Source organism: Somniosus microcephalus, chromosome 11 (assembly GCF_052327205.1).
Source record: "Somniosus microcephalus isolate GS21.2 chromosome 11, FLI_Smic_1.0, whole genome shotgun sequence".
In the NCBI taxonomy this organism is placed as follows: domain Eukaryota; kingdom Metazoa; phylum Chordata; class Chondrichthyes; order Squaliformes; family Somniosidae; genus Somniosus; species Somniosus microcephalus.
The window spans coordinates 32,165,032-32,190,930 of record NC_140997.1 but is presented as its reverse complement, the minus strand read 5'-3'; the positions used below and the strand labels follow the sequence as shown (position 1 = coordinate 32,190,930).

Here is a 25,899-nt window from a genome sequence, read left to right as displayed (position 1 = left end):
AAACTGACAATGTGGGGGGAAATTTTAAGCCAAACAGTAGAGATTGTTGAAACAAGCTCTCATTTTGTGAATTGCTGTTAATACAGTGTGATTCTTTTTGTTGTGATACAGGAGCACATTAATAAATGTTTGTATTGTAATGCAGAGTGGTTGTTTATCTCCGATTCTCTCGTAAGTCAAGTGGATTCCACCAAAATGTAACAATGGAAAAGTACCCCAGCATGAGTCAGTAGAAGGGAAGTGACCGAGTGTTGCTTAAACAGGGAAGCATTCTTTAATTGTTAAATGCCTTGCTGCTGTAATGGAGCATTTAAAAAATATTTTCTGTGAAAATTTGTAAAAGAAAATCTATAAAACATTTGTTACTGTATTTTAAATATCAAACTGGGATTCATAGAAAAATTGTATGGTACTATAGAATTATTATTGTTCCTTTGCATTATTGTGTGAGTGAACTATTTTTTACTGCACAGAGCACTACTACAGACCCCCAAATTTAACCACATCTCTTGGCAGTGATGATTCTACAGCTTGAACATGTATTATACATACTGTACTAAATCAATACAATATTTTGGTTATGTTGACTTCTGGTGCCCAGAGTCTGGAACAGTAGGTTTCACAGAAGCAGCCTTTGCAATTTGGGACAGTTATTCTGGTTCCTCAAAGATTTTATTGCAATGTTGGGGCAAATGGACAGGTCAACCTAAAATGAAGCATGTTGCTGATTTGTAGTTGCAACTATGCCTGCAGAATAAACCAGTAAAACATGGTTTTGTTTGATAATTCTACTACACAAAGGGAATTGGATTTGGTTTGAACTCTGAGGCATTCCAGTCTATAGGTCTAACAAGGGTGTGAGCATGATGGGTGCCACTGGCAATGTGTCCCTGCTTCGTTTTCCAACAATCTTTGATGGTACTGCTATTTGGTCTGTAACAGTAAACACATTGTCATAGAAATATGGTTGCGGTAAAATTTTACAAACTTTTTTTGTTTTAATCCAGATGTGACTTGGGCTGCTGCTTAATCCCCTGCTTGATAGATGACCTGAAGGATGTGATGCACACTTGTCCAAACTGTAAAGCTTACATATATACATACAAACGTGTATGCTAACGCCAGTCCTGACTCCGTCCAAGAAGAACCTTAAAATGATAAACTTAATGTTGACTCTTTATTTCAATTTACATTGTTCTATATGATTGTGATACTTGCAGCATTGTACTGTGCTGTAAACACAAGCAACTGTGAATGCCTTACTTGCAGAACATATGATTAAGTTGAAGAATTTATTAATGTATTAAGTTCGTATAAACAGTACAATTTTCATACCCTAGCTAGCAGAAGTCCGATCAATAGAATATATTCTTGCACTTAAAACTTATGATGTTCCCAGTACAGCAAAATCTGTGCATAGCCATCTTCAAGATAACATTGAGTTTAGAATCCTGAGCCATTTGTATATCTATATTTGATTATTGTGCTGAATAGTGTTTGGGAACTAAGGGCAAATAACTGGTTTAGGACATCTTTCAACAATCTGCCTTTAGTCCCAAAATAGTCAATATTTTTGTGATGCATTCTGTTTATTTTTCAATACATGTAGTACAATTTAATATTAAATCGTTAACCTGCTCTGTAGAAAATAAATGCCAGTGAGTGTAGACATGAAACCCCAGGGAAAAATACAGTTTAGTTGTGTCTCACTCACTCCTATTACTTCTGAATGGGAGCACATGCATGGATGTGTTTTGTAATATTATTTGCATTTCTGTAATAATTTAAAAACTTGCATCTTACGAAAGTATTTGTCAAATGGTATTGTTCAAAAGTCCATCCTGGTACAGATCTCAAGACAATGTCTGAAACTGATATGTAGGTTGCTGGGAAAGGTACCGAGGTAATAACGAAGGCATGTTTTAGAACCGTGTTTATTTTGACAAGTTGAAATGTTTTGAAAGTGCTAAAAAGTAAATTTCACACTTGTCAGTTGATTGTTTTGTTTTAAATGAAGGATCAAAAAAGTGCTGAACTACGACTTTTTATTGTGCAATCAAAAGTCAGTCAAAATCCTTTTAACCCATATAATGGAGCTTGTACAGCACAGTTTTTAAAAATAACAAATCCTATGTTTAAAAGTCTAATGATGTGTAGCTTAGATTTTGTGCGGATCCAAAGAAGCCTTTTTTTGATTAGAAGGGATTTGTCTGTTACAATAAGGATAACTGTACCAGGATCTCCTGATATGTTCTCTATTGTAGTGTTTTGAAATATTGTATAGTGCAGAAATCTTGGATATATATTCAGAATGTAAATGTAATAAAATGCCTCTGATGTTTGTGCAATTTTTGGCAGCTTGCAAGTATTTTGCCTTTGCTAAGAATTTATGCAGCATATGTGAACTTCCACTTTGCTCTAGTTTCTCGTACTGTACAATTTGTATTATGAAATTGCAAAAAATTTAGTCTGCTTTGAAAATAAGTGAATGCAACACACACGAAATTTAATGAAAAATGTATTTATTTTTTAAGGGGAGTGGTAGAAGGACCTATGCATGTGCCCAACCTCTTTCTACCCAGTATGCTTTATTTTAATGCCTCTATTACTTAGCCACCAATTTTGTATTAAAAGTAACTAGTGTTAATTAGATGTGACAGTTGATGGTTATGAAAACAAATTATTTTGGATATTTTCCTTAAAGATATTAGTAATGTTCTCTACTTATAGTTTGTTAATTGAAGTGAATCATTGTGGAAGGATACCATGCAAGTCATTTGCACACATGGACTACAATTGTCCACAGTATATGGCACTTGCAAAAAGTATTTTTGTTGTAAAATGGAGACTTGCACTTGGAAAAACTGGTGAAACTAATCTATTTTTTTTTAAAAAGAACAGCCAATTCTAAGTGGGCATCCTCAGATTTGGAGCACACCTGTGAAAGCTATTGGTCATTAAATAATAGGGGAAAACAAATCATGTTTATTTACCCCAAAATTGAAGCTTAACCAACCTGACCGATTCAGGAGCACAAGATCTTGCCTACTGTGCTGGAGACTGTGGGTGGAAGAGAGCTTATTAATAATTTCTCAGACCAGCAGCTTAAAAATACTGCATCAGATTTTAACTGAATTTCACAAAGATGTTCCCTGGGTAACTAAAACACTGGATTCCTTTTGAAAATAGGTCTACTTATGAACCATCTACTTTGTTATATAAGCAATGTATTCCTTAACATGAAGCTTTTAAGTACTTCTGCATCAGATTATAAGTTTCGTTTGAAAATTTTACTTTAAACCCTTCTTAAAATTAACTTACATTACATTCTATATATTTAAGTACATCTGGCAATATAAAACCATAATTAAAACCACAAACACAGATGGTAAACTGTTTTGCACTATTTTCTTTAAATGTCTGCCTTTTCTTTAGTTTACACACCTGTAAAGCTAACATTGAATAATTTACTTGCCTTCATCACCTTTCACATGGAAACGGGGAGGAAAATTTGAGTATTGCTTATATAATAAATGCCTGACTTCCCACATGACCATCTTGCAGTATCTGATAATCTTTGGTATTTAAGTGCTAAGTGGTAGTGCTTGGAAACATGTTCCAAAAGCATTTTTTGTGTTAATTCAAGAAAGAGGCAGTATATGTATATAATGCTAAAGTTTTTGTTGGAAAGACACCTCAATGTCCTAATGGTTATTTTCTATAACTCAAACCATTTATTGTTTGAGTCAGCTTAAGTTGTGTACAAGCTAATTTAAGTATTCCATACAATGTACATGTCCATGCATTATCTTTTATCTAATGTACAAAATGGATATATACAACTTGGAGGTTAATAAATGCTAATGGCACTATTTTGTTGTGAAGATCTTGCTTAATTCTGATCTTGGCTCAGAATATTCAGAACCATTGCAGTTACAGGAAAGAAATATGCCTTGTCCTTTTTCAAAAAGATAAAGCGATTTACTTGTACTTCTCGCAATCTAGTATACTGTATTCGCTGCTCACGATGCGGTCTCCTCTATATTGGGGAGACCAACCGCAGATTGGGTGACCGCGTTGCGGAACACCTCCGTTCAGTCCGTAAGGGTGACCCCGAGCTTCCGGTCGCCTGTCATTTTAATTCACCGCTCCATTCCCACTCTGACCTCACCATCCTTAGCCTCTTGTATTGTTCCATGGAAGCTCAACATAAACTCGAGGAACAGCACCTCATCTTCCGATTAGGCACTCTGCAGTCTTCCGGACTCAATATCGAGTTCAACAATTTCAGATCATAACCTCTGCCCCTATTACACATTTTTTCTTGTAATTTTTCCACTCCTTTTCCTCCCCCCCCCCCCCCCCCCCCCTTTTTGTTTCTCACACCTGGCAGCTATCTTGCCCTGCCAGTACACTTTTTACACCTAATCTCAGCCTATTACCATCTCGTCTAGCTCTTGTTTCTTTCACTTTTGTCCGATCGCAGCCCTGCCCAGTTTTGAAGAAGGGTTCGACCCGAAACGTCAACTCAAATTTCTCTCCACGGATGTTGCCTGACCTGAGTTTTTCCAGCATTTTCTGTTATTTTGGATTGCCAACATCTGCAGTATTTTGCTATCGTAATTAGTTAAAATGTTGCTTTCCAACATGATCACTATTCCTTTTGCGGTATTAAATTCTGCTAACAGTTTATATCCTTCAAAATTTCGCACCGTATAGCATCACTTGCAGGATCTGGAGATACAAGCAACTCAAGACTTGGCTCTGCATTAAATCTCATTAGTAATTTGTTTCATTTTGCCAATGGAAAGAACTAGAAAGATCTGAGCCATGGCTGACACCTCTTCAATAGTTCAACAGTTTGATTCTATTTGGCATTACTACACACATTTAATAATTTGTTAGAAAAAGGTGTAGTACCAGAAGACTGGCGGATAGGTAACGTAATACCTATATTCAAGAAGAGGGATAGAACATGTCCAGGAAATTATAGACCAATCTGCTTAACATCAGTGGTAGGAAAAATAATGGAATTCCTACTAAAGGAGAAAATAGAACATCTAGAAACCAAAAATATAAGGAAGTCAGCATTGATTTCAAAAGGGAACGTCTTGCTTGACTAACATTGAATTTTTTGAAGACGTAACAGAATAGACAATGGTAATGCAAATGATGTAATTTATCTGGATTTTCAAAAGGCCTTTGATAAGGTACCCCAAAATAGACTGATGAACAAGGTCAGGGGACAAGTAGCAGAATGGATAGCAAGCTGGCTTCAAGACAGAAAGCGGAGAGTAGAGTAGTTAGCTATTCACTGGCAGAAGGTGGGTAGTGGTGTTCCACAAGGATCAGTGCTAGGACCACTTGCTCACAATTTACATTAACGATTTAGACTTTGGAATGAAAAACACTTTCTAAATTTGCAGAGGACACCAAATTGGAAGGGATAGTCAATACTGAGGAGTACTGCAACAAATTACATTAATAAACTTGCAGAATGGGCATATAATTGGCAAATGAAGTTCAACCCATAAATGTGAGGTACTACATCTTGGTAGGAAGAATAGGGAGGTCACTTATTACATGGAGGGTGGGGTAGAGGAACAAAGGGATCGGGGTACAAATACATAAATCACTAAAGGTTGTGATGCAGGTTAGCAAGGCCATAAAAAAAGCAAACCAAGCACGGGTTTATTTCTAGAGGGATAGAATTGAAAAGTAGGGAAGCTATGCTAAACCTGTATTGAACCCTGGTTAGACCACACTTGGAGTATTGTGTACAGTTCTGATCGCCATATTATAAAAAGGGTATAGAGGCACTGGAGAGGGTGCAGAGAAGATTTACAAGGATGATACCAGAAATGCGAGGGTATACATATCAGGAAAGGATGAACAGGCTGGGTCTCTTTTTCTCTTGAAAAAAGGTCTTTAAAATTATGAAAAGCTTTGATAGAGTGGATACAGAGAGAATGTTTCCACTTGTGGGGAAGAGCATAACTAGAGGCCATCAATATAAGATAATCACCAAGAAATCCAATAGGGAATTCAGAAAAAACTTATTTACCCAAAGAGTGGTTAGAATGTGCAACTCGCTACCAAAGGGAGTGGTTGAAGCGAATAGTATAGATGCATTTAAGGGGAGGCTAGACAAGCATATGAGGGAGAAGGGAATAGAGGGTTACGCTGATAGACTTAGATAAGGTAGGATGGGAGGAGCACGAGTGGAGCATAAACACCAGCATAGACTGGTTGGGCCAAATGGCCTGTTTCTGTGCCATATATCCTATTTAATATAGTTCTACCATAACCTCCCTGCTCTTAAATTCTACCTGTCCTGCTACCTTCAGGGATCTGTGGACATGCACATCAAGGTCCCTCTGTTCCTCTACACTTCTTGGTATCCTACCATTTATTTTGTATTCCCTTGGCTTGTTAGCCCTCCCCAAATGCATTACCTCACACTTGGCTGGATTGAATTCCATTTGCCATTTTTCTACCCACCTGACCAGTCCACACTACAGCTTTCTTCCTCACTATCAACCACATGGTCAATTTTTGTATCACCTGCCAACTTCTTAGTCATGCCCCCTATATTGAAGTCTAAAGCATTGATATATACCACAAAAAGCAAGGGACCTAGTACTGAGATCTGCAAAACTCCACTGGAAAGAGCCTTCCAGTCACAAACACCCGTCAACCATTACCCTTTGCTTTCTGCCACTAAGCCAATTTTGGATCCAACTAACAGAAAATGCTGGAAAAATGCAGCAGGTCAGGCAACATCCGTGGAGAGAAATTTGAGTTGATGTTTCGGGTCGAACCCTTCTTCAAAACTGGAAAGAAAAGAAAATAGATCAAAGGCAGGGCTGCGATCGGACAAAAGAAGTGAGACAAAAGTAGTAGAGGAGACAATAAAAGGTGTTTGAAGCCAGATGCGATGGTAATAGGCTGAGATTAGGTGTGAAGTGTACTGGCAGGGCAAGAGATAGCTGCCAGGTGGGAGAGTGAAACAAAAGGAAAGGGGGGGGGGGAGAAAGGAGTGGAAAAATTACAGGTAAAAAATTAATGGGGGCCGAGGTTATGATCTGAAATTGTTGAACTCGATATTGAGTCCGGAAGGCTGCAGAGTGCCTAATCGGAAGATGAGGTGCTGTTCCTCGAGTTTACGTTGAGCTTCCGTGGAACAATACAAGAGGCCAAGGACGGTGAGGTCCGAGTGTGAGTGGAGCGGTGAATTAAAATGACAGGTGACTGGAAGCTCAGGGTCACCCTTACGGACTGAACGGAGGTGTTCCGCAAAGCGGTCACCCAATCTGCATTTGGTCTCCCCAATGTAGAGGAGACCGCATCGTGAGCAGCGAATACAGTATACTAGATTGCGAGAAGTACAAGTAAATCGCTGTTTCACCTGGAAGGGGTGTTTGGGGCCCTGGACAGTGGGAAGGGGGTAGGTATAGGGGCAGGTGTTACATCTCCGCTTGCACGGGAAGGTGCCAGGCGAAGGGGAAGGGCTGTTTGGGGTGATAGAGGAGTGGACTAGGGTGTCTCGGAGGGAGCGGTCCCTACGGAATGCTGAAACGGGAGGGGAGGGGAAGATACGTTTGGTGGTGGGATCACTTTGGAGGTAGCGGAAATGCCGGAGGATGATCCGTTGAATGTGGAGGCTGGTGGGGTGAAAGGTGAGGATAAGGGGAACCCTATCGTGGTTCCGGGAGGGAGGGGCAGGGGTGAGGGCAGAAGTGCGGGAGATAGAACTGACACGGTCGAGGGCAGTGTCAACCACGGTAGAGGGGAATCCTCGGTTGTGGAAAAAGGAGGACATGTCTGAAGCACTGGTGTGGAAGGTGGCATCGTCGGAGCAGATGCGGCGGAGACGGAGAAACTGGGAGAATGGAATAGAGCCCTTACAGGAGGCGGGGTGGGAGGAAGTGTAGTCCAGGTAGCTGTGGGAGTCAGTGGGCTTGTAGTGAATATTGGTCGATAACCTATCCCCAGAGATGGAGACGGAGAAGTCGAGGAAGGGAAGGGAAGAGTCAGAGATGGACCATGTGAAGGTGAGGGAAGGGTGGAAATTGGAGGCAAAGTGAATGAAATTGTCTAGTTCGGGGCGAGAGCAGAAAACGGCACCGATACAGTCATCAATGTATCGGAAAAAGAGGTGAGGGAGGGGACCCGAGTAGGACTGGAACAAAGATTGTTCCACATAGCCCACGAAAAGGCAGGCATAGCTAGGACCCATGCGGGTACCCATAGCAACACCTTTGATTTGGAGGAAATGAGTGGAGTTAACGGAGAAGTTGTTCAATGTGAGAACAAGTTCAGCCAGGCGGAGGAGGGTGGTGGTGGATGGGGACTGGTTGGGCCTCTGTTCAAGGAAGAAGTGGCGCGCCCTCACGCCATCCTGGTGGGGGATGGAGGTGTAGAGGGATTGTACGTCCATGGTGAAAAGGAAGCGGTTGGGGCCAGGAAACTGGAAACTCTTAAAGTGGCGGAGGGCGTCCGAAGAGTCGCGGATGTAGGTGGGAAGAGACTGGACAAGGGGAGAAAAGATAGAGTCAAGATAGGAAGAGATAAGTTCCGTGGGGCAAGAACAGGCTGAAACGATGGGTCTACCAGGGCAGTCCTGTTTGTGAATCTTGGGAAGGAGGTAAAAGCGGGGTTGGGGAACTATGAAGTTGGTGGCAGCGGGGGGAAGATCTCCAGAGGAGATGAGGTCAGTGACAGTCTTGGAAATGGTGGTTTGATGTTCGGTAGTGGGGTCATGGTCCAGGTGGAGGTAGGAGGAGGTGTCGGAGAGTTGGCGTTCAGCTTCCGCTAGGTAGAGGTCAGTTCGCCAAACAACAACAGCACCACCCTTGTCAGTGGGTTTAATGACAATGTCAGGGTTGGATCTAAGAGAATGGAGTGCTGCAAGTTCAGAGGGAGGTAGGTTGGAGTGAGTGAGGGGAGCAGAGAAATGGAGACGGCCGATGTCACGGCGGCAGTTAGCGATGAAAAGATCTAGAGAGGGTAAGAGGCCAGGGGGAGGGGTCCAGGTAGAACGGGAATTCTGCAAGCGGGAGAAAGGGTCAGTTGTGCGGGGGGAAGACTCCTGGCCAAAGAAGTGGGCACGGAGACGAAGGCGGCGGAAAAAGAGCTCAACATCGTGCCGAGCTCAAAATTCATTGAGGTGGGGGCGTAAGGGGATGAAGCTCAGGCCTTTGCTAAGGACTGATCATTCTACCATGTCAAAAGCCTTGCTAAAATCCAAGTAGACTACATCAAACGCACTACCCTCATCATTCCCTCAAAATTCAATCTAGTCAGACATGACCTTCCCTTAACAAATCTATGCTGACTGTCCTTGATTAATCTGTGCCTTTCTAAATGATTTATATTGTCTCAGAATTTTTCAAATAATTTGCCCACCTCCAAGGTTCGGCTGACTGGCCTGTAATTACCCAGTCTATCCCTTTCTGAACAACGGTACAATGTTAGCAGTCCTCAGGCACTACGTCTGTAGCCAGAGAGGATTGGAAAATGATGGTCAAAGCCTCCGCTATTTCCTCCCTTGCTTCTCTTAATAGCTTGGGATACATTTAATCCGGGCCTGGTGATTTATCTACTTTAAAGGATGCTAAACCCCTTTAATACTTCCTCAATCAGTTTATCTCCTCTTTCACACTCCTGCTCCTTAACTACAATGTCTGTAACATCCCTCTCTTTTCTGAAGAGACACAAAGTATTCATTAAGAACCATACACACGTCTTCCGCCTCCAGGCACAGATTACCTTTTTGGTCTTTAATAGGCCCTACTCTTTCCTTAGGTATCCTCTTGCTCGTTATGTATTTATAAAACATCTTTGGCTTTTCCTTGATTTTATTTGCCAATATTTTTTCATGCCCTCTCTTTGCTTTCATAATTTCCTTTTTCATTTCATCCCTGCACTTTCTATACTCCCAAGCTTTCTGCAGTTTTGAGCTCTTGGTATCTGACATAAGCTTCCCTTTTTCTTATCCTATCCTGTATGCTCCTTGGCATCCAGGGGGCTCTAGATTTGGAGTCCCACCCTTTTTCTTAGTGAGGGTTCAGAGCAACTATGTTCCCACAATCTCCTCTTTGAATGCCTCCCACAGCACTGACACCGATTTACCTTAAAGTAGCTATTTCCAGTCCACTTTTGCTAAATCACATCTCGGCTTAGTAAAATTGGCCTTAACCTGTAGTGTCCGTGTGTAGATAAAGACACTGAAGACAGGAGTTGCTTCATAGGTATTTACTAAGCAAGTCTGGGGGGGGTTTCTAAAGGATATACACAATACACAGGCTTATATAGCCCAAGTGGCAATTACCGGCATTACGCACACCTGGGGCTCTTAAAGGCACATACACCATAATTGCTCTTAAAGGCACATACACCACAATTCCTCCCCTTCTAGCTAACTAGTACATCATATTTTAAGTAATTATTAATTACATGTTATATGCAAAATAATATACATTGCTGTATTAATTAATTATAAGTTAGTCTCTCAGGAGGCTTCCTGACTCGGTCCGGATAACGCCTCGGGGGTGTAGTAGTTTCTGGTGGTGTAGTAGGTTCTTCTGGCAAGGCTGATTCGGCTTGAAGGCCAGTGTCGGGTTCATCGGGCTCCAGTATCACCGGATCGGAGGTAGATATGGGTATCTCTACTTCATCGTTAGATGTATAGAGTGGTGGTGTAGGTTGTCCCTTTTCGGATGACTTGATGATTTGGTCAGCATGGCGCCTTATTATGCTGTCTCCGATGTCCACGGTATACATCAGTGGTCCTAATCGTGTGCAGATAGTTCCAGGCTGCCATTTCTCGGTACGGTAGTCCCGGGCCAAAACCGGTTGGCCTATCTGGAAGGCCCTAGTTGGCCTTTCTTTCATGCCCTGAAACTGCCGGTTCTCCACGTCCCTTCGGATGTTGGGCTTGACCAAATCCAGCCGGCATCTTAGGTTTCTATTGTAGAACATCATGGCGGGAGTTTGGTTAGTAACCATATGCGTTGCATTCCTATATGCAAATAAGAAGTTATCCACCTTGTGCTGAAGTTTTATGTCTTCATTACCCATGGCCTTGATGGCCTTCTTGAAGGTCTGGACAAACCTTTCAGCCAATCCATTGGTGGCGGGATGGTATGGGGCGGATGTGTAGTGCTTTACCCCATTGTTCTTTAAGAACTTTCTGAATTCTTCGGACACAAATTGCGGTCCATTATCAGAACATATCTGCTCCGGCAGCCCATTCCTGGCAAATATGGTCCTTAATACTGTGATGGTTTTTTCCGTGGTGGTGGAGGACATCTTTATTACCTCCGGCCACTTGGAGTGTGCATCAACTGCGATTAAGAACATTGAGTCCATAAATGGACCAGCAAAGTCGATGTGCACCCTTTGCCAGGGAGATGAGGGCCACTCCCATGGATGTAGAGGGGCCTGTGGCGGAGCATTTTGGACCTTCTGGCATCCTAGGCAGCTCTTGGTCATGTCTTCGATGTCTCCATCGATATCTGGCCACCATACAAACGCCCTAGCTAGGTTCTTCATTTTCACTCCACCCAGATGCCCCTCGTGAAGCTCCTTTAGTACTTTATCCTGGAGTTTGGGTGGAATCACTACTCTGGATCCACACATTAAGGTTCCTCGGCACACTGACAGCTGTTCTCTTCTTTGCGAGAATGCTGGCAACAGTGGTTCGCCATGTGCTGGCCATCCCTTCACTGTTAAATCGTAGACCCGTGAGAGAGTAGGGTCATTTCTTGTCTCCCTTTCAATGGCAGAATTTGTCACCAGTAGACATTCCACTATAGTAGAGTGGAATATCTCTACTGGGTCTACTGTAGGTGCCTCTTCTATCGTTGGCAACGGTAGGCGTGATAAACCGTCAGCATTCCCATGCTGTTTTGACTCTTTGTATTCAATGTTGTATTGGTGTGCCCCTAGAAAAAGGGACCACCTCTGTAGTCTTTGTGCCGTCATAATGGGGACACCTTTTTTAGGGTTGAATATGGAGATGAGAGGTTGATGGTCAGTCAGCAAGGTAAATTTTTGTCCGTGTAGGTAATGGTTGAATTTCTTCACTCCCCATACCAGGCTGAGTGCTTCCCTGTCTATCTGGGCATAGTTACGCTCAGCTGAGTTCAATGAGCGTGACGCAAAAGCTATCGGCCGTTCCGAGCCATCAGGGAATCTATGGGACAATACCGCTCCTATGCCGTAAGGGGATGCATCGCACGCCAGTCTGATTGGTAGTGATGGGTTGTAATGAGCCAAAATTTTCTCGGATGTGATTAAGTCTTTACATTTATGGAAGGCACGTTTACAGTCTTCGTTCCATTTCCAAATCGCTCCTGTCTGTAGAAGATCATTAAGAGGGTGTAGAATAGTTGATAAGTTCGGTAAAAATTTATGATAGTAATTTATTAATCCCAGGAATGACCTCAATTGTGAAACATTTTCAGGTGCTGGGGCTTTTATAACTGCTTCAATTTTTTCAGGTGACTTATGCAACCCTTCCTTATTAATTATGTGGCCACAATATGATATCTGATTTTGGAAAAATTCGCACTTGGGGTGATTTGCTCGTAGGCCCCGTTCTTTCGGCCTAGTGAGCACCTGCTCCAAATTGGCAAGGTGCTCGTTGTCGTTTTCTCCTGTTATAAGGATGTCGTCTAGGTAGCATTGAGTCCCCGGAATCCCTTGCAGGACTTGCTCCATAGCTCTTTGCCAGATAGCTGGAGCTGATGCTATTCCAAAAACCAGTCGATTGTACTGGTACAGGCCTTTGTGTGTGTTTATTGTGAGATACTTTTTAGAGGTCTCCTCAACCTCCATCTGTAGATATGCTTGTGCCAAGTCAATTTTTGTGAAACGTTTTCCTCCGGATAGTGAGGCGAAAATATCTTCTATCCTCGGAAGAGGATACTGTACCGTGTGAAGGACCGGGTTTACAGTCACCTTGAAGTCCCCACAGATGCGAATTTTTTTCTGTTCCTCAGAGTTATTTTTCAATGTTTTTTTCATGACTGGAACGATGGGTGTTGCCCATTCGCTCCAATCTATTTTGGATAATACGCCTGCCTTTTCCAAATTCTTCAGCTCTGCCTCGACTGCCGGATGTATTGCGTATGGCACCGGTCTTGCCTTAAAAAATTTTGGAATTGCTGTATCTTCCACTTTTATTGAGGCGGTGATGCCTTTCAAGGTTCCTAGTTTCTCTTGAAACACTTCTTTGGCGTTGGCCAAGATGTCTTTTAATCGTTCAGGTATGATGTCATCATTGTTTTTTTCCTTACTGGTCACCGTCAGTGCCTGAATAGAGTGCCAGTCTAAACGTATCTTCCTTATCCATTCACGTCCCAACAACGGTGGACCACCATCTTGTAGAATGTATAAATACAACTTTTGTATTTCTTTGCCGTTGTATACCACAGGCACCCTTATTTTTCCTTTGGGGTAGACTTTCTGCCCCATATATGTTTTTAAGATAATGGATGTGTCTTTTAGAGGTATATGCGAAAATAGCCTCTCGTAATCTCGTCGATTTATTACGGTTAGAGCTGATCCTGTATCTAGCTCCATTTTAACAGGGGACCCTGCTATTGTGAGGGTAACCCAAATGGTTTGGTAATCCTCTTTGGCAAGTACATTATGTAATTTGAGACAGCTTAGTCTCTTGTTTCCGGAGTCGCTATCGCTATTCTGGTCTTCGGAGCTATTGTCCGTCATCATTTGTACCTTCCTGTACTTTTCTTTATTGATTTTTTGTTTTCTGTCTGTGGATTTATTTTGTCCAGATTGGCATACCCGTGCAATGTGTCCAATCTTACCACATTGCCTGCATGCTTTGCCCTTGAACCAGCAGTCCCTCTGGTTATGGGTGGATCTGCTGCAGCAATAACATCTTCCGAACTCCTGTGTCATTTTATGGGTGCCGAAGTCCTGTGTCTCTTGTTGTATCTCTGCAGCTCCTTTTGCTGCTGCTTCGTATGATACAGCCATACTGAAAGCTTTGTCCAATGTTAAATCTTTTTCAGAAAGCAGTCTTTTTTGTGTTCCTTCACTTAAGAGACCGCAAACAAATTTGTCTCGAAGATAATCCGATAGTCCTGCTCCGAATTGGCAGTACTTTGATAGCTTTCTTAATTCGTTTAGGTAATCAGCGTTACTTTCATTCTTGTGTTGATTTCTCTTGAAGAACTTGAATCGTTCCGCTATCAGCAGCGGTGTTGGGTTTAAATGCTCCTGCAGGGTATCAACAATTTCTTTAAAAGTCTTGTCCTTTGGTTTGGCTTGAATGATTAAATTTCGTAACAGCCCGTATGTCTTCGCGCCCATTAAGTTCAGAAGCACCGAAGCTTTTTTTTCATCTGTTATTCCATTTGCAGTGCAATAAACCGCTACTCTTTCCACGTATGTGGTCCAATCTTCTATTTCGCCATCAAAAGCCTCAATATTACCAGGTTTAGGCATTTCAGAAAAGATATGGCGCTTCCCGCGCTTTTTTTTCCTCTCTGTAGCAACGATATGGCGCTTCCCGCGCTTTTCCGCCGCTGCTACCGATAACAACGCTGTTTTACTGTGGTTTCCGTTTATTCACTGTTGGAGACTCGTTCCCGACGGAGGTCTAAACGCTGACCTGCTTGCTGCGCCGGCCGTCTCTCGAGTGCACCCTCCCAGTCCGTTATTGCTTGCCTCCGATTTTGCTGCCTGTCTCAGCTGTAGAGCCCGCCGCTGGAGCTCCAGCCTGACGCCCAGGAAGGATTAGCGCAGTACCTGTCACCAGCTTGGCCAGCTGGTGAAACCAGTTTCTCTTACTTCCTTGAGTCTTCTGGACGCTGGAGGAATCGATGTCCTTGAGGTGCTGCCGAATTGCAGGTAAGTCCGTTTCCACTTTGTCGCCACTGTAGTGTCCGTGTGTAGATAAAGACACTGAAGACAGGAGTTGGTTCATAGGTATTTACTAAGCAAGTCTGGGGGGGGGGGGGTTTCTAAAGGATATACACAATACACAGGCTTATATAGCCCAAGTGGCAATTACTGGCATTACGCACACCTGGGGCTCTTAAAGGCACATACACCATAATTGCTCTTAAAGGCACATACACCACATAACCCAATTGAGAACTTTTACTACTGGTCTATCGTTGGCCTTTTCCATTAACTATGCTAAATCTAACTGAATTATGATCACTACCACCAAAATGCTCTCCCACTGACACCCATTCCACCTGCCCAGCTTCATTCCCTAAAATTAAGTCCAGAACTACTTCCTCTCTGGTTGGACTTTCTACGAACTGGCTAAAAAAGTTCTCCTGAATGCATTTTAAGAATTCTGTGCCCTCTATATCTTTAACACTGATTCTAGTCCAGTTAATATTAGGGTAGTTGAAATCCTCTACTATTACTGCCCTATTGTTTTTGCACCTCTCAGAAATGTGCCTACATATTTGCTCTTTATCTCTCTCTGACTACAGGAAACTTTGTGATATCCGGCACCGACGGGACCGAGCTGTTGCCATCCCCTCAAAACTGCTGGACAAACCAGCGCTAATGTTAAAACATATGGGGGTTACAGGGATAGGGCTTGGGTGGGATGGCTGTCGGTGTAGGGACCGGGTGCTAGGGTTTGGATGATCAGCCATGATCTCATTGAATGGCGGAGCAGGCTCGAAGGGCCGAATGGCCTACTCCTGCTCCTATGTTTCTATGGAAGCTTTTGAGCTCCGTATCTAGCAACAAACCCTGTTGCTTAGCAACAGCTTCTAAACAGTCGGCTGTAGCTTGCAAGTGTCTCTGTAGCTAAGCAACAGCTTTAGCTAGACCTTGCAGAGCCTGACTAGTGGAAAAAAAAGCAACGAAAAGAAAAAAAACTTACTGAATCGACTCCTGAATTTTGCCGGTGGCTCGAGCATTCCGGACAGTTAACCTCCAGATAAACCAAAGTTTCCTGTATTTGGGGTCTATATTACACTCCCAGCAGTGTAATTGCCCATTCTTTTGTTTTCAATTCAACCCATATGGCCTCATTTGATGATCCTTCTCCTCACAGCTGTAATTGTTTCTTTAACAATATTGCAACACCCCCCCCTCCTTTTTTATCCCCCTATCTCATTTGAAAATCCTGTAACCTGTGACTCTACTACCTCTTAGCAAGACATCAAGATCCTTCAAATAAATTGAGGCCAAATCCTAGCAGAGGTTCTGATCATAGAAAGAGAAACAAACATACAAGATACTATCATTTTTTTCTTTTAATGTATATAAAGGCATCTTAATAAAAAAAAGATTTTTTTTAAAGAATGTTTATGGTACTAATCTTCTACCATTTATTATACATGCTGTACAGAGTTAAGAACTTCTAAACTCCACTGCAATTGAGTTCAAACATTTCTAGTAAGGGGGATAAAACAAAATATACACAAGCAGATAGGTTAACTCCCGTTACAAATCCAGCAATTTCCTCCTTTTGCTCCCCGCCCGCCCGCCCCCCCCCCCCCCCACCATTTCAATATAATTCAGCGCACAATCTTTCAACTCTATCTTCATTAGCTGACAGGTATTCATATTTATTTGGATTCAGTGTGTAAGAAAATTAATCCCTCCATCGATGTCCACACCCTGGGTTGCAGCACTTGTAAAATGTAGTCATAGGTTCATCAGCGGATCTGGTTTGTATCTGCATGAAATATGCTCGAGGATGTTCACATTTGGGACATTTTTCTGCATAAATACAGGGAGGAAAAAACATTAAAACTTTTATAAATAAAGGATTGAAGTCTATCTCCGATCAGTACAACTATTAACTACTTTCATATCTATTGTATGTAACAAGTCACAATTGGTGCACAAATGTATACAACTTTTCTCCATCCAAACCTATTTCACCAACAGGATTTCATCGTAATGCTAGGACACAAAAAAACTACTTAAACTCATATCAATCTCCACCTACTGACTAGCAGAAGGATTGGAAAAACATGAGAATACATAACTTGGAAAGAGCTAAGAGCAAGACTGCAAAAACACTCAAATACATTTTCCACCCATTGACAAGAGTAGAAAATCACAGAAAAAATCTCCCCCACACCCCCCTTCCTGGAGTAAAGAACAAACTTGCATTTATTTAGCACCTTTCATTTTCATATCTTCAAGACATTCCAAAACACCTCTACTTTTAAAGTATAGTCACTGTTCTTTTGTAGGCAAAAGTGGAGCTAATTTGCACACAGCAAAGTCCCACAAACAACACTGAAATGAATGACCATTTGTTTTTGCTAGTGGTGGTTGAGCTTTAATTGTTGGCCAGGAGACCTTCCCTGCTCTTTTTCAAATAGTGCTATGGGATCTTTTTACATCCACCCAAGATTTAACTTTGCATCCGAAAGATGGCACCTCCTACAAAGCAGTAATCCTTCAGTATGAATTCAGAGTGAGATCTGAACTCGCGTCCTTTGGATTACTAAAGGTACCCACGACTACCACTACTGTATTCACTATATAAAATAGTGCATCCTATATCCCCTATCTTAGTTTCTCATATAAACACATTGTTTGAGTTCATGCCATACCTGGCGTAGAGTCAACATTTTCCCAAGCAGCAGCTCCACCCAACACATCGTCAACTTCTTTTAGTTTGGGATATTTTCTGCTTGTTACCTTCAACACAAAGGAAAAATCACAAGTGGTATTTAGCACTCAGTCAAATCCTTCGTTCAAGGAAGGAAGTTCAGAGGGAAATTGCTTTGCCCACAATTCATCAATCTTAGATTGCTTAAATATAATTTTCCCAATATATTTGAGTTTCCAAAAGGCAACTATTCTACATACTTAACCCACGTCCACTCAGCTAGATATGAAAGTCATTAGGCTCATGTTTTAATCAATATGCAAAAGAATTATGTAATACCCCAATTACAATATTCAAATTCATCAGGACAGAAACTTCCCTCATCTTAGTGAAAGAAATTACATTGCTAAATACATTTAGCTCCTAGATGCCACATGATTCAATAAACTTTATTTCTGTAGACTTAACAATGGTTTTGTGAACAATGAATGTACTATGTAGCTAGGAAATACCACACATTTAGGGGGAGAAATTCGTTATAGTCCCGTTTTAAAAGTTGAAAAAATTAGAGCCAGGCACTAAACTTTAAATAAAATTAGTTTTTGCGCTCCAGGAAGGAGGTGGAGTGTTAAATCAAGTGTCCCACTTCCTTCCTGGAGCGCAATCGGCAGCAGACTTCAGCGACGCTGCACACTAGGCCGTGCAGCGCTGGCACGTTCAAAAGTTCCTTCCCTCCCTTAAAGGGAAGGGCCATCGCTGCAGGCTCTGCAATATAAAAAGTACCAACCTGGACCACCAAGGCAGCCGCGATCCCGCGCGATCAGCCCAGCACGCAAGCAGAGTGCCAGGCTGATTGATCGCAGGCAGGAACCCGTGAAAAAACTGGAAGAAAGGTACGTTTTTTTTTACTTACCTCGGCCACCTCGCCTTTAATCGTCGCCCTCGAAGCGGCCGGCTGCCCGATGCACGCCTCCTGCAGCTGTCGGTGTTTTCGCCCGGCGCTGCTGGAAGGGGTGGAAGTCAATTTCGGGTCTGGGGTGCTACTGGGGCGATGCGCACGGCGATGACATCATGGTCTCTGGGCAAAGGAGATTGGGGCGCAACGCCGCCGCAAAACTCCCGCCGAATATGGCGGGAATCGATGTCAGCGCCACGCCCGGTAGCAAAGCCATTTGCGCCCCGTTAGCGCCCGCCGGGACGCTAGCGGGAGGCGCAAAGGCACCCAATTTCACCCCCTTAGCATCTGTTTCTCAGCCATACTAAAGTTATTGTATAAATTCAGAGTTAAGGCCTAACTTGAAACACTGACAGACTCAATACAACTCAAATATGGTATCAAATACCTTTCGAAAAGCACTCAGGAACATAGAAACTGCAGTAGGCCATTCAGCCCTTTAATTCTGTTCTGCCATTCTATTAGATCGTGGCTGATCTGTACCTCCACTCCATTGACCCACCTTTGCTCCATATCCCTTGATACCCTTACCTAACAAAAATCGATCAACCTCAGTCTTGAACATTTCAATGACTCAGCATCCACAACCTTCTGGAGAATTCCAAATTTCTACTACCCTTTGTGTGGAAAAGGGCCTTCCTGATTTCACTCCTAAATGCCCTAATTCTAATTTTAAGATTGTGTCCTCTTGTTCTGGATTTCCCCATCAGAGGAAATAGTTTCTCTGTATACACCCTATCAAATTCCTTTTTCATTTTAAAAACCTAAATGAGATCACTCCTCAACCTTCTAAACTCAAGGGAATACAAACCAAGTTTATGCAAACTGCCCTCAAAATGTATCCAGTTAAGCCCTGGGCCTCCTGCACTTTGAAAAAATAATTTGAGGTTAAAATATTTAAAAGCTACCATCTGCAGTCTCTAAGCATTTTCTAAATGGATTTATTCTTGGGATCTGGCTAATGCTAGCCTAGCTGTCCTGAGAAAGCATTGGTGGGCAGCAACTGTTTATACAACTGAGTGGCTTGCAATATAATGGAACTGGGTAGAGATGGCAGGGACCTTCTTCTTAAGGACATTAGTGGACCAGATGGTTTGTTATAACAATCTGCCAGCTTTCATGCAGCCCACAATTTACCAGATCTATTGAATTCAATTTCACAACTCGCCATAGTGGGATTTGAATTTGAGATCTCTGGGTTGCTGGTCCATTTACTGTACCATATGGCTAAAAATAAATTAAAATATAACTGCTGAGAAAGGGTCTCTACATGTGGTAACACCCTGGGCTGGAGAACTTAAGTTAAAGGTATGCAGTATTAACAGGTACTGCGTGGATGGCACTACTATTGGCGCTATATAAATGTAAGTCTGTCTTTCTTACTGCAGTTGACCAGTACCTGTAATATAAGTGCAGCATTAACAGAAAGTTTATTAAAATGCTTAAATATAAAAAAAGACTTGCATTTATATAGCACCTTTCACGATCACCAGACATCCCAAAGCGCTTTACAGCCAATTAAGTACTTCTTTTTTGAACTGTAGTCACTGTTGTAATGTAGGAAACGCAGCAGCCAATTTGCGCTCAGCAAGCTCCCACGAACAGCAATGTGATCATGACCAGATAATCTGTTTTTTAGTGATGTTGACTGAGGGATAAATATTGGCCAAGACACCGGAGGTAACTCCCCTGCTCTTCTTTGAAATAGTGCCATAGGATCTTTTACGTCAACGTGAGAGAGCAGACGGGGCCTCGGTTTAACGTCTCATCCGAAAGACGGCACCTCCGACAGTGCAGCACTCCCTCAGCACTGCACTGGAGTGCCAGCCTAGATTGTTGTGCTCAAAACTCTGGAGTGGGACTTGAACCAGAGGCAAGGGTGCTACCAACGGAGCCACAGCTGACATATTTCAGACAATGCAACAGTTCACCTATATTATTCAAAAAGGATTATTTAAAATTTGCTTCAGAGTAGGTCAGCATTACTAACTTATTCTGTGAAAGTTTCTGCATACAAAACACCCGCAACGTCCGACAAAAACAAACCTTATAGTCCTGGCCTGATGAGCAACCTAGGTTTATCAAAACACTGAAACGTGTCAAATTAATCTGACAATGCACCCAGCAACAAGAGAATAAAATGGCAAACAGCTCTAATCCCCCCTCCTCTATTGTGAAGCAAGTTTGCATAAAGATTCTGAGAGTGGGACCTGCCTCTCAGGTCACCTCCTCAGGGGTCTCTCACAACAGGCGGTCCCCTCATTGGGGAGGCTCTGCAATGAAGCGAGACACCTTCCAGGCACACTGCTGCAGTCGCAGGTGGTCTCATTCGAGGGGCAGGTTCCCTGTTATTCTGTTGACTGACTCTCTCCCCTCCCCTCCATCCTTCCCTCCACTCCATCACTCTCCCCCCACCCTGTCCCTCCCCCCCACCCCTCTACCCTCTCCTCCCCCCCAACCACCAGCCTCTCCTCCCCATACCATCCTCTCCCCAATACCATCCTCTCCAACCCCCTCCTCTCTCTCTCCCCCCCATCCTCCCCCCCCACCATCCTCTCCCCTCCCATACCATCCTCTCCCCCATACCATCCTCTTCCCCCATACCACCCTCTCCCCCCACCACCCTCTCCCCCCACCACCCTCTCCCCCATACCATCCTCTCCCCCCATACCACCCTCTTCCCCCCCATACCACCCTCTTCCTCCCCATACCACCCACCCTCTTCCCCCCCATACCACCCTCTTCCTCCCCATACCACCCTCTCCCCCATACCATCCTCTCCCCCCATACCATCCTCTTCCCCCCCATACCACCCTCTTCCTCCCCATACCACCCTCTTCCTCCCCATACCACCCTCTCCCCCCCATACCATCCTCTCCCCCCATACCATCCTCTCCCCCCCATACCACCCTCTCCCCCATACCATCCTCTCCCCCCATACCACCCTCTCCCCATACCATCCTCTCCCCCCATACCATCCTCTCCCCCCCATACCACCCTCTCCCCCATACCATCCTCTCCCCCCCATACCACCCTCTCCCCCCATACCATCCTCTCCCCCCATACCATCCTCTCCCCCCCATACCACCCTCTCCCCCCATACCATCCTCTCCCCCCATACCATCCTCTCCCCCCCATACCATCCTCTCCCCCCATACCATCCTCTTCCTCCACATACCATCCTCTCCCCCATACCATCCTCTCCCCCCCATACCATCCTCTCCCCCCATACCATCCTCTTCCCCCCCATACCATCCTCTCCCCCCCATACCATCCTCTCCCCCCATACCATCCTCTCACCCTCCCCCCCACACCATCCTCTCCACCCCCCCCACCATCCTCTCCACCCCCCCCACCATCCTCTCCACCCCCCCACCACCATCCTCTCCACCCCCCCTCCTCTCCACCCCCCCTCCTCTCCACCCCCCCACCATCCTCTCCACCCCCCCCACCATCCTCTCCACCCCACCACCATCCTCTCCACCCCCCCCTCCTCTCCACCCCCCCTCCTCTCCACCCCCCCACCATCCTCTCCACCCCCCCTCCTCTCCACCCCACCATCCTCTCCACCCCCCCACCATCCTCTCCACCCCCCCACCATCCTCTCCACCCCCCCACCATCCTCTCCACCCCCCCACCACCATCCTCTCCACCCCCCTCCTCTCCACCCCCCCCCCTCTCCACCGCCCCTCCTCTCCACCCCCTCACCATCCTCTCCACCCCCCCTCCTCTCCACCCCCCCCTCCTCTCCACCCCACCATCCTCTCCACCCCCCCACCATCCTCTCCACCCCACCATCCTCTCCACCCCACCATCCTCTCCACCCCCCCACCATCCTCTCCACCCCCCCCAACCATCCTCTCCACCCCCCCACCCCACCATCCTCTCCACCCCCCCATCCCATCCTCTTCACCCCCCCACCCTCTTCACCCCCCCACCCCACTATCCTCTTCACCCCCCCACTATCCTCTTCACCCCCCCACCCTCCTCTTCACCCCCCCACCCCACCATCCTCTTCACCACCCCCTCCTACCATCCTCTTCACCACCCCCCCACCCCCTCCTACCATCCTCTCCACCCCCCCACCCCCTACCATCCTCTCCACCCCCCCACCCCCTACTACCATCCTCTCCACCCCCCCACCCCCTCCTACCATCCTCTCCACCCCCCCACCCCCTACCATCCTCTCCACCCCCCCACCACCTACTACCATCCTCTCCACCCCCTACTACCATCCTCTCCACCCCCCCACCCCCTACTACCATCCTCTCCACCCCCCCACCCCCTACTACCATCCTCTCCACCCCCCCACCCCCTACTACCATCCTCTCCACCCCCCCACCCCCTACTACCATCCTCTCCACCCCCCACCATCCTCTCCACCCCCCCAACCCCTACCGTCCTCTCCACCCCCCCAACCCCTACCATCCTCTCCACCCCCTACCATCTTCTCCACCCCACCATCCTCTCCACCCCCCCACCCCCTATCATCCTCTCCACCCCCACCCCACCATCCTCTCCACCCCCCCACCCCCTACTTCCATCCTCTCCACCCCCCCACCCCCTACTACCATCCTCTCCACCCCCCCACCCCCTATCATCCTCTCCACCCCCACCCCACACTACCATCCTCTCCACCCCCCACCCCCTATCATCCTCTCCACCCCCACCCCACACTACCATCCTCTCCACCCCCCCCACCCCCTACTACCATCCTCTCCACCCCCCACCCCCTACTACCATCCTCTCCACCCCCCCACCCCCTACTACCATCCTCTCCATCCCCCTACTACCATCCTCTCCACCCCCCCACCCCCCTACCATCCTCTCCACCCCCCCACCCCCTACTACCATCCTCTCCACCCCCCCACCCCCTACCACCATCCTCTCCACCCCCCCACCCCCTACCACCATCCTCTCCATCCCCCTACTACCATCCTCTCCACCCCCCCACCCCCTACCACCATCCTCTCCATCCCCCTACTACCATCCTCTCCACCCCCCCACCCCCTACTACCATCCTCTCCACCCCCCCACCCCCTACCATCCTCTCCACCCCCCCACCCCCTACCATCCTCTCCACCCCCCCACCCCCTACCACCATCCTCTCCACCCCCCCCACCCCCTACTACCATCCTCTCCACCCCCCCCACCCCCTACTACCATCCTCTCCACCCCCCCCACCCCCTACTACCATCCTCTCCACCCCCCCCCACCCAATACAATACAATAATACAATACAAATCGCTTTATTGGCATGATAAGGTACATCTTATGTTGCCAAAGCATCAAAATACATTTATGGTTGAACACATAAACGCGGTTCCATTCATACCCCTACTACCATCCTCTCCACCCCCCCCCCCACCCCCTACCATCCTCTCCACCCCCCCACCCCCTACTACCATCCTCTCCACCCCCCCACCCCCTACTACCATCCCCTCCACCCCCCCACCCCCTACCACCATCCCCTCCACCCCCCCCACCCCCTACCACCATCCTCTCCACCCCCCCACCCCCTACCACCATCCTCTCCACCCCCCCACCCCCTACTACCATCCTCTCCACCCCCCCACCCCCTACCACCATCCTCTCCACCCCCCCACCCCCTACCACCATCCTCTCCACCCCCCCACCCCCTACTACCATCCTCTCCACCCCCCCACCCCCTACTACCATCCTCTCCACCCCCCCCACCCCCTACCACCATCCTCTCCACCCCCCCACCCCCTACCACCATCCTCTCCACCCGCCCACCCCCTACCATCCTCTCCACCCGCCCACCCCCTACCATCCTCTCCACCTCCCCACACCCTACCATCCTCTCCACCCCCTACTTCCATCCTCTCCACCCCCCACCCTCCTCTCCACCCCCCACCCTCCTCTCCACCCCCCACCCTCCTCTCCACCCCCTACTTCCATCCTCTCCACCCCCCACCCTCCTCTCCACCCCCACTACCATCCTCTCCACCCCCTACCATCCTCTCCATCCCCCACCATCCTCTCCACCCCCCCCATTACCATCCTCCCCACCCCCCCACTACCATCCTCTCCACCCCCCCACTACCATCCTCTCCACCCCCCCACTACCATCCTCTCCACCCCCCCCACTACCATCCCCCCCACTACCATCCTCTCCACCCTCCCCCCCACTACCATCCTCTCCACCCCCCCCACTACCATCCTCTCCACCCCCCCCTCCTCTCCACCCCCCACCCTCCTCTCCACCCCCTACTTCCATCCTCTCCACCCCCCACCCTCCTCTCCACCCCCCACCTTCCTCTCCACCCCCCACCCTCCTCTCCACCCCCTACTTCCATCCTCTCCACCCCCCACCCTCCTCTCCACCCCCCACCCTCCTCTCCACCCCCACTACCATCCTCTCCACCCCCACCCCCTACTACCATCCTCTCCATCCCCCACCATCCTCTCCACCCCCCCATTACCATCCTCCCCACCCCCCCACTATCATCCTCTCCACCCCCGCACTACCATCCTCTCCACCCCCCCACTACCATCCCCCCCACTACCATCCTCTCCACCCTCCCCCCCACTACCATCCTCTCCACCCCCCCACTACCATCCCCCCCACTACTATCCTCTCCACCCTCCCCCCCACTACCATCCTCTCCACCCCCCCCACTACCATCCTCTCCACCCCCCCCACTACCATCCTCTCCATCCCCCCCCACTACCATCCTCTCCACCCCCCCACTACCATCCCCTCCACCCCCTCACTACCATCCTCTCCACCCCCCCACTACCATCCTCTCCACCCCCCCACTACCATACCATCCTCTCCACCCCCACTACCATCCTCTCCACCCCCCCCACCATCCCCCCCACTACCATCCTCTCCATCCCCCCCACTACCATCCTCTCCATCCCCCCCACTACCATCCTCTCCATCCCCCCCACTACCATCCTCTCCACCCCCCCCACTACCATACCATCCTCTCCATCCCCCCCACTACCATCCTCTCCACCCCCCCTACCATACCATCCTCTCCACCCCCCCACTACCATCCTCTCCACCCCCCCACTACCATCCTCTCCACCCCCCCCACTACCATCCTCTCCACCCCCCCACTACCATACCATCCTCTCCACCCCCCCACTACCATCCTCTCCACCCCCCCACTACCATCCTCTCCACCCCCCCACTACCATCCTCTCCACCCCCCCCACTACCATCCTCTCCACCCCCCCCCCCACTACCATCCTCTCCACCCCCCCACTACCATCCTCTCCACCCCCCCACTACCATCCTCTCCACCCCCCCACACTACCATCCTCTCCACCCCCCCCCACACTACCATCCTCTCCACCCCCCCCACTACCATCCTCTCCACCCCCCCCCACACTA

At 47.0% G+C, this 25,899-nt stretch overlaps 2 protein-coding genes across 4 annotated transcripts in view; one reads left to right on the top strand and one right to left on the bottom strand.

Moving 5' to 3' along the window:
* cdip1 (cell death-inducing p53 target 1) overlaps nucleotides 1-3,872 on the top strand; it is a 35,425-nt gene extending 31,553 nt beyond the window's left edge. For all 3 annotated transcript variants that reach the window (XM_086000445.1, XM_086000443.1, XM_086000444.1), the window contains one exon: nucleotides 1,008-3,872. In XM_086000445.1, the coding sequence (XP_085856571.1) occupies nucleotides 1,008-1,119 (112 nt within the window). In that variant the 3' untranslated portion in view covers nucleotides 1,120-3,872. The remainder of the gene's footprint in view (nucleotides 1-1,007) is intronic.
* Nucleotides 3,873-16,244: 12,372 nt separating this feature from the next.
* The window catches only part of polr3k (polymerase (RNA) III (DNA directed) polypeptide K), a 16,080-nt gene continuing 6,425 nt past the window's right edge, over nucleotides 16,245-25,899 (bottom strand). Inside the window, exons 2-3 of the mRNA XM_086000442.1 lie at nucleotides 17,580-17,667; nucleotides 16,245-16,731 (exon numbers count right to left, since the gene is read on the bottom strand). Coding sequence (XP_085856568.1) covers nucleotides 16,604-16,731; nucleotides 17,580-17,667 — 216 coding nt within the window. The 3' untranslated portion in view covers nucleotides 16,245-16,603. The remainder of the gene's footprint in view (nucleotides 16,732-17,579; nucleotides 17,668-25,899) is intronic.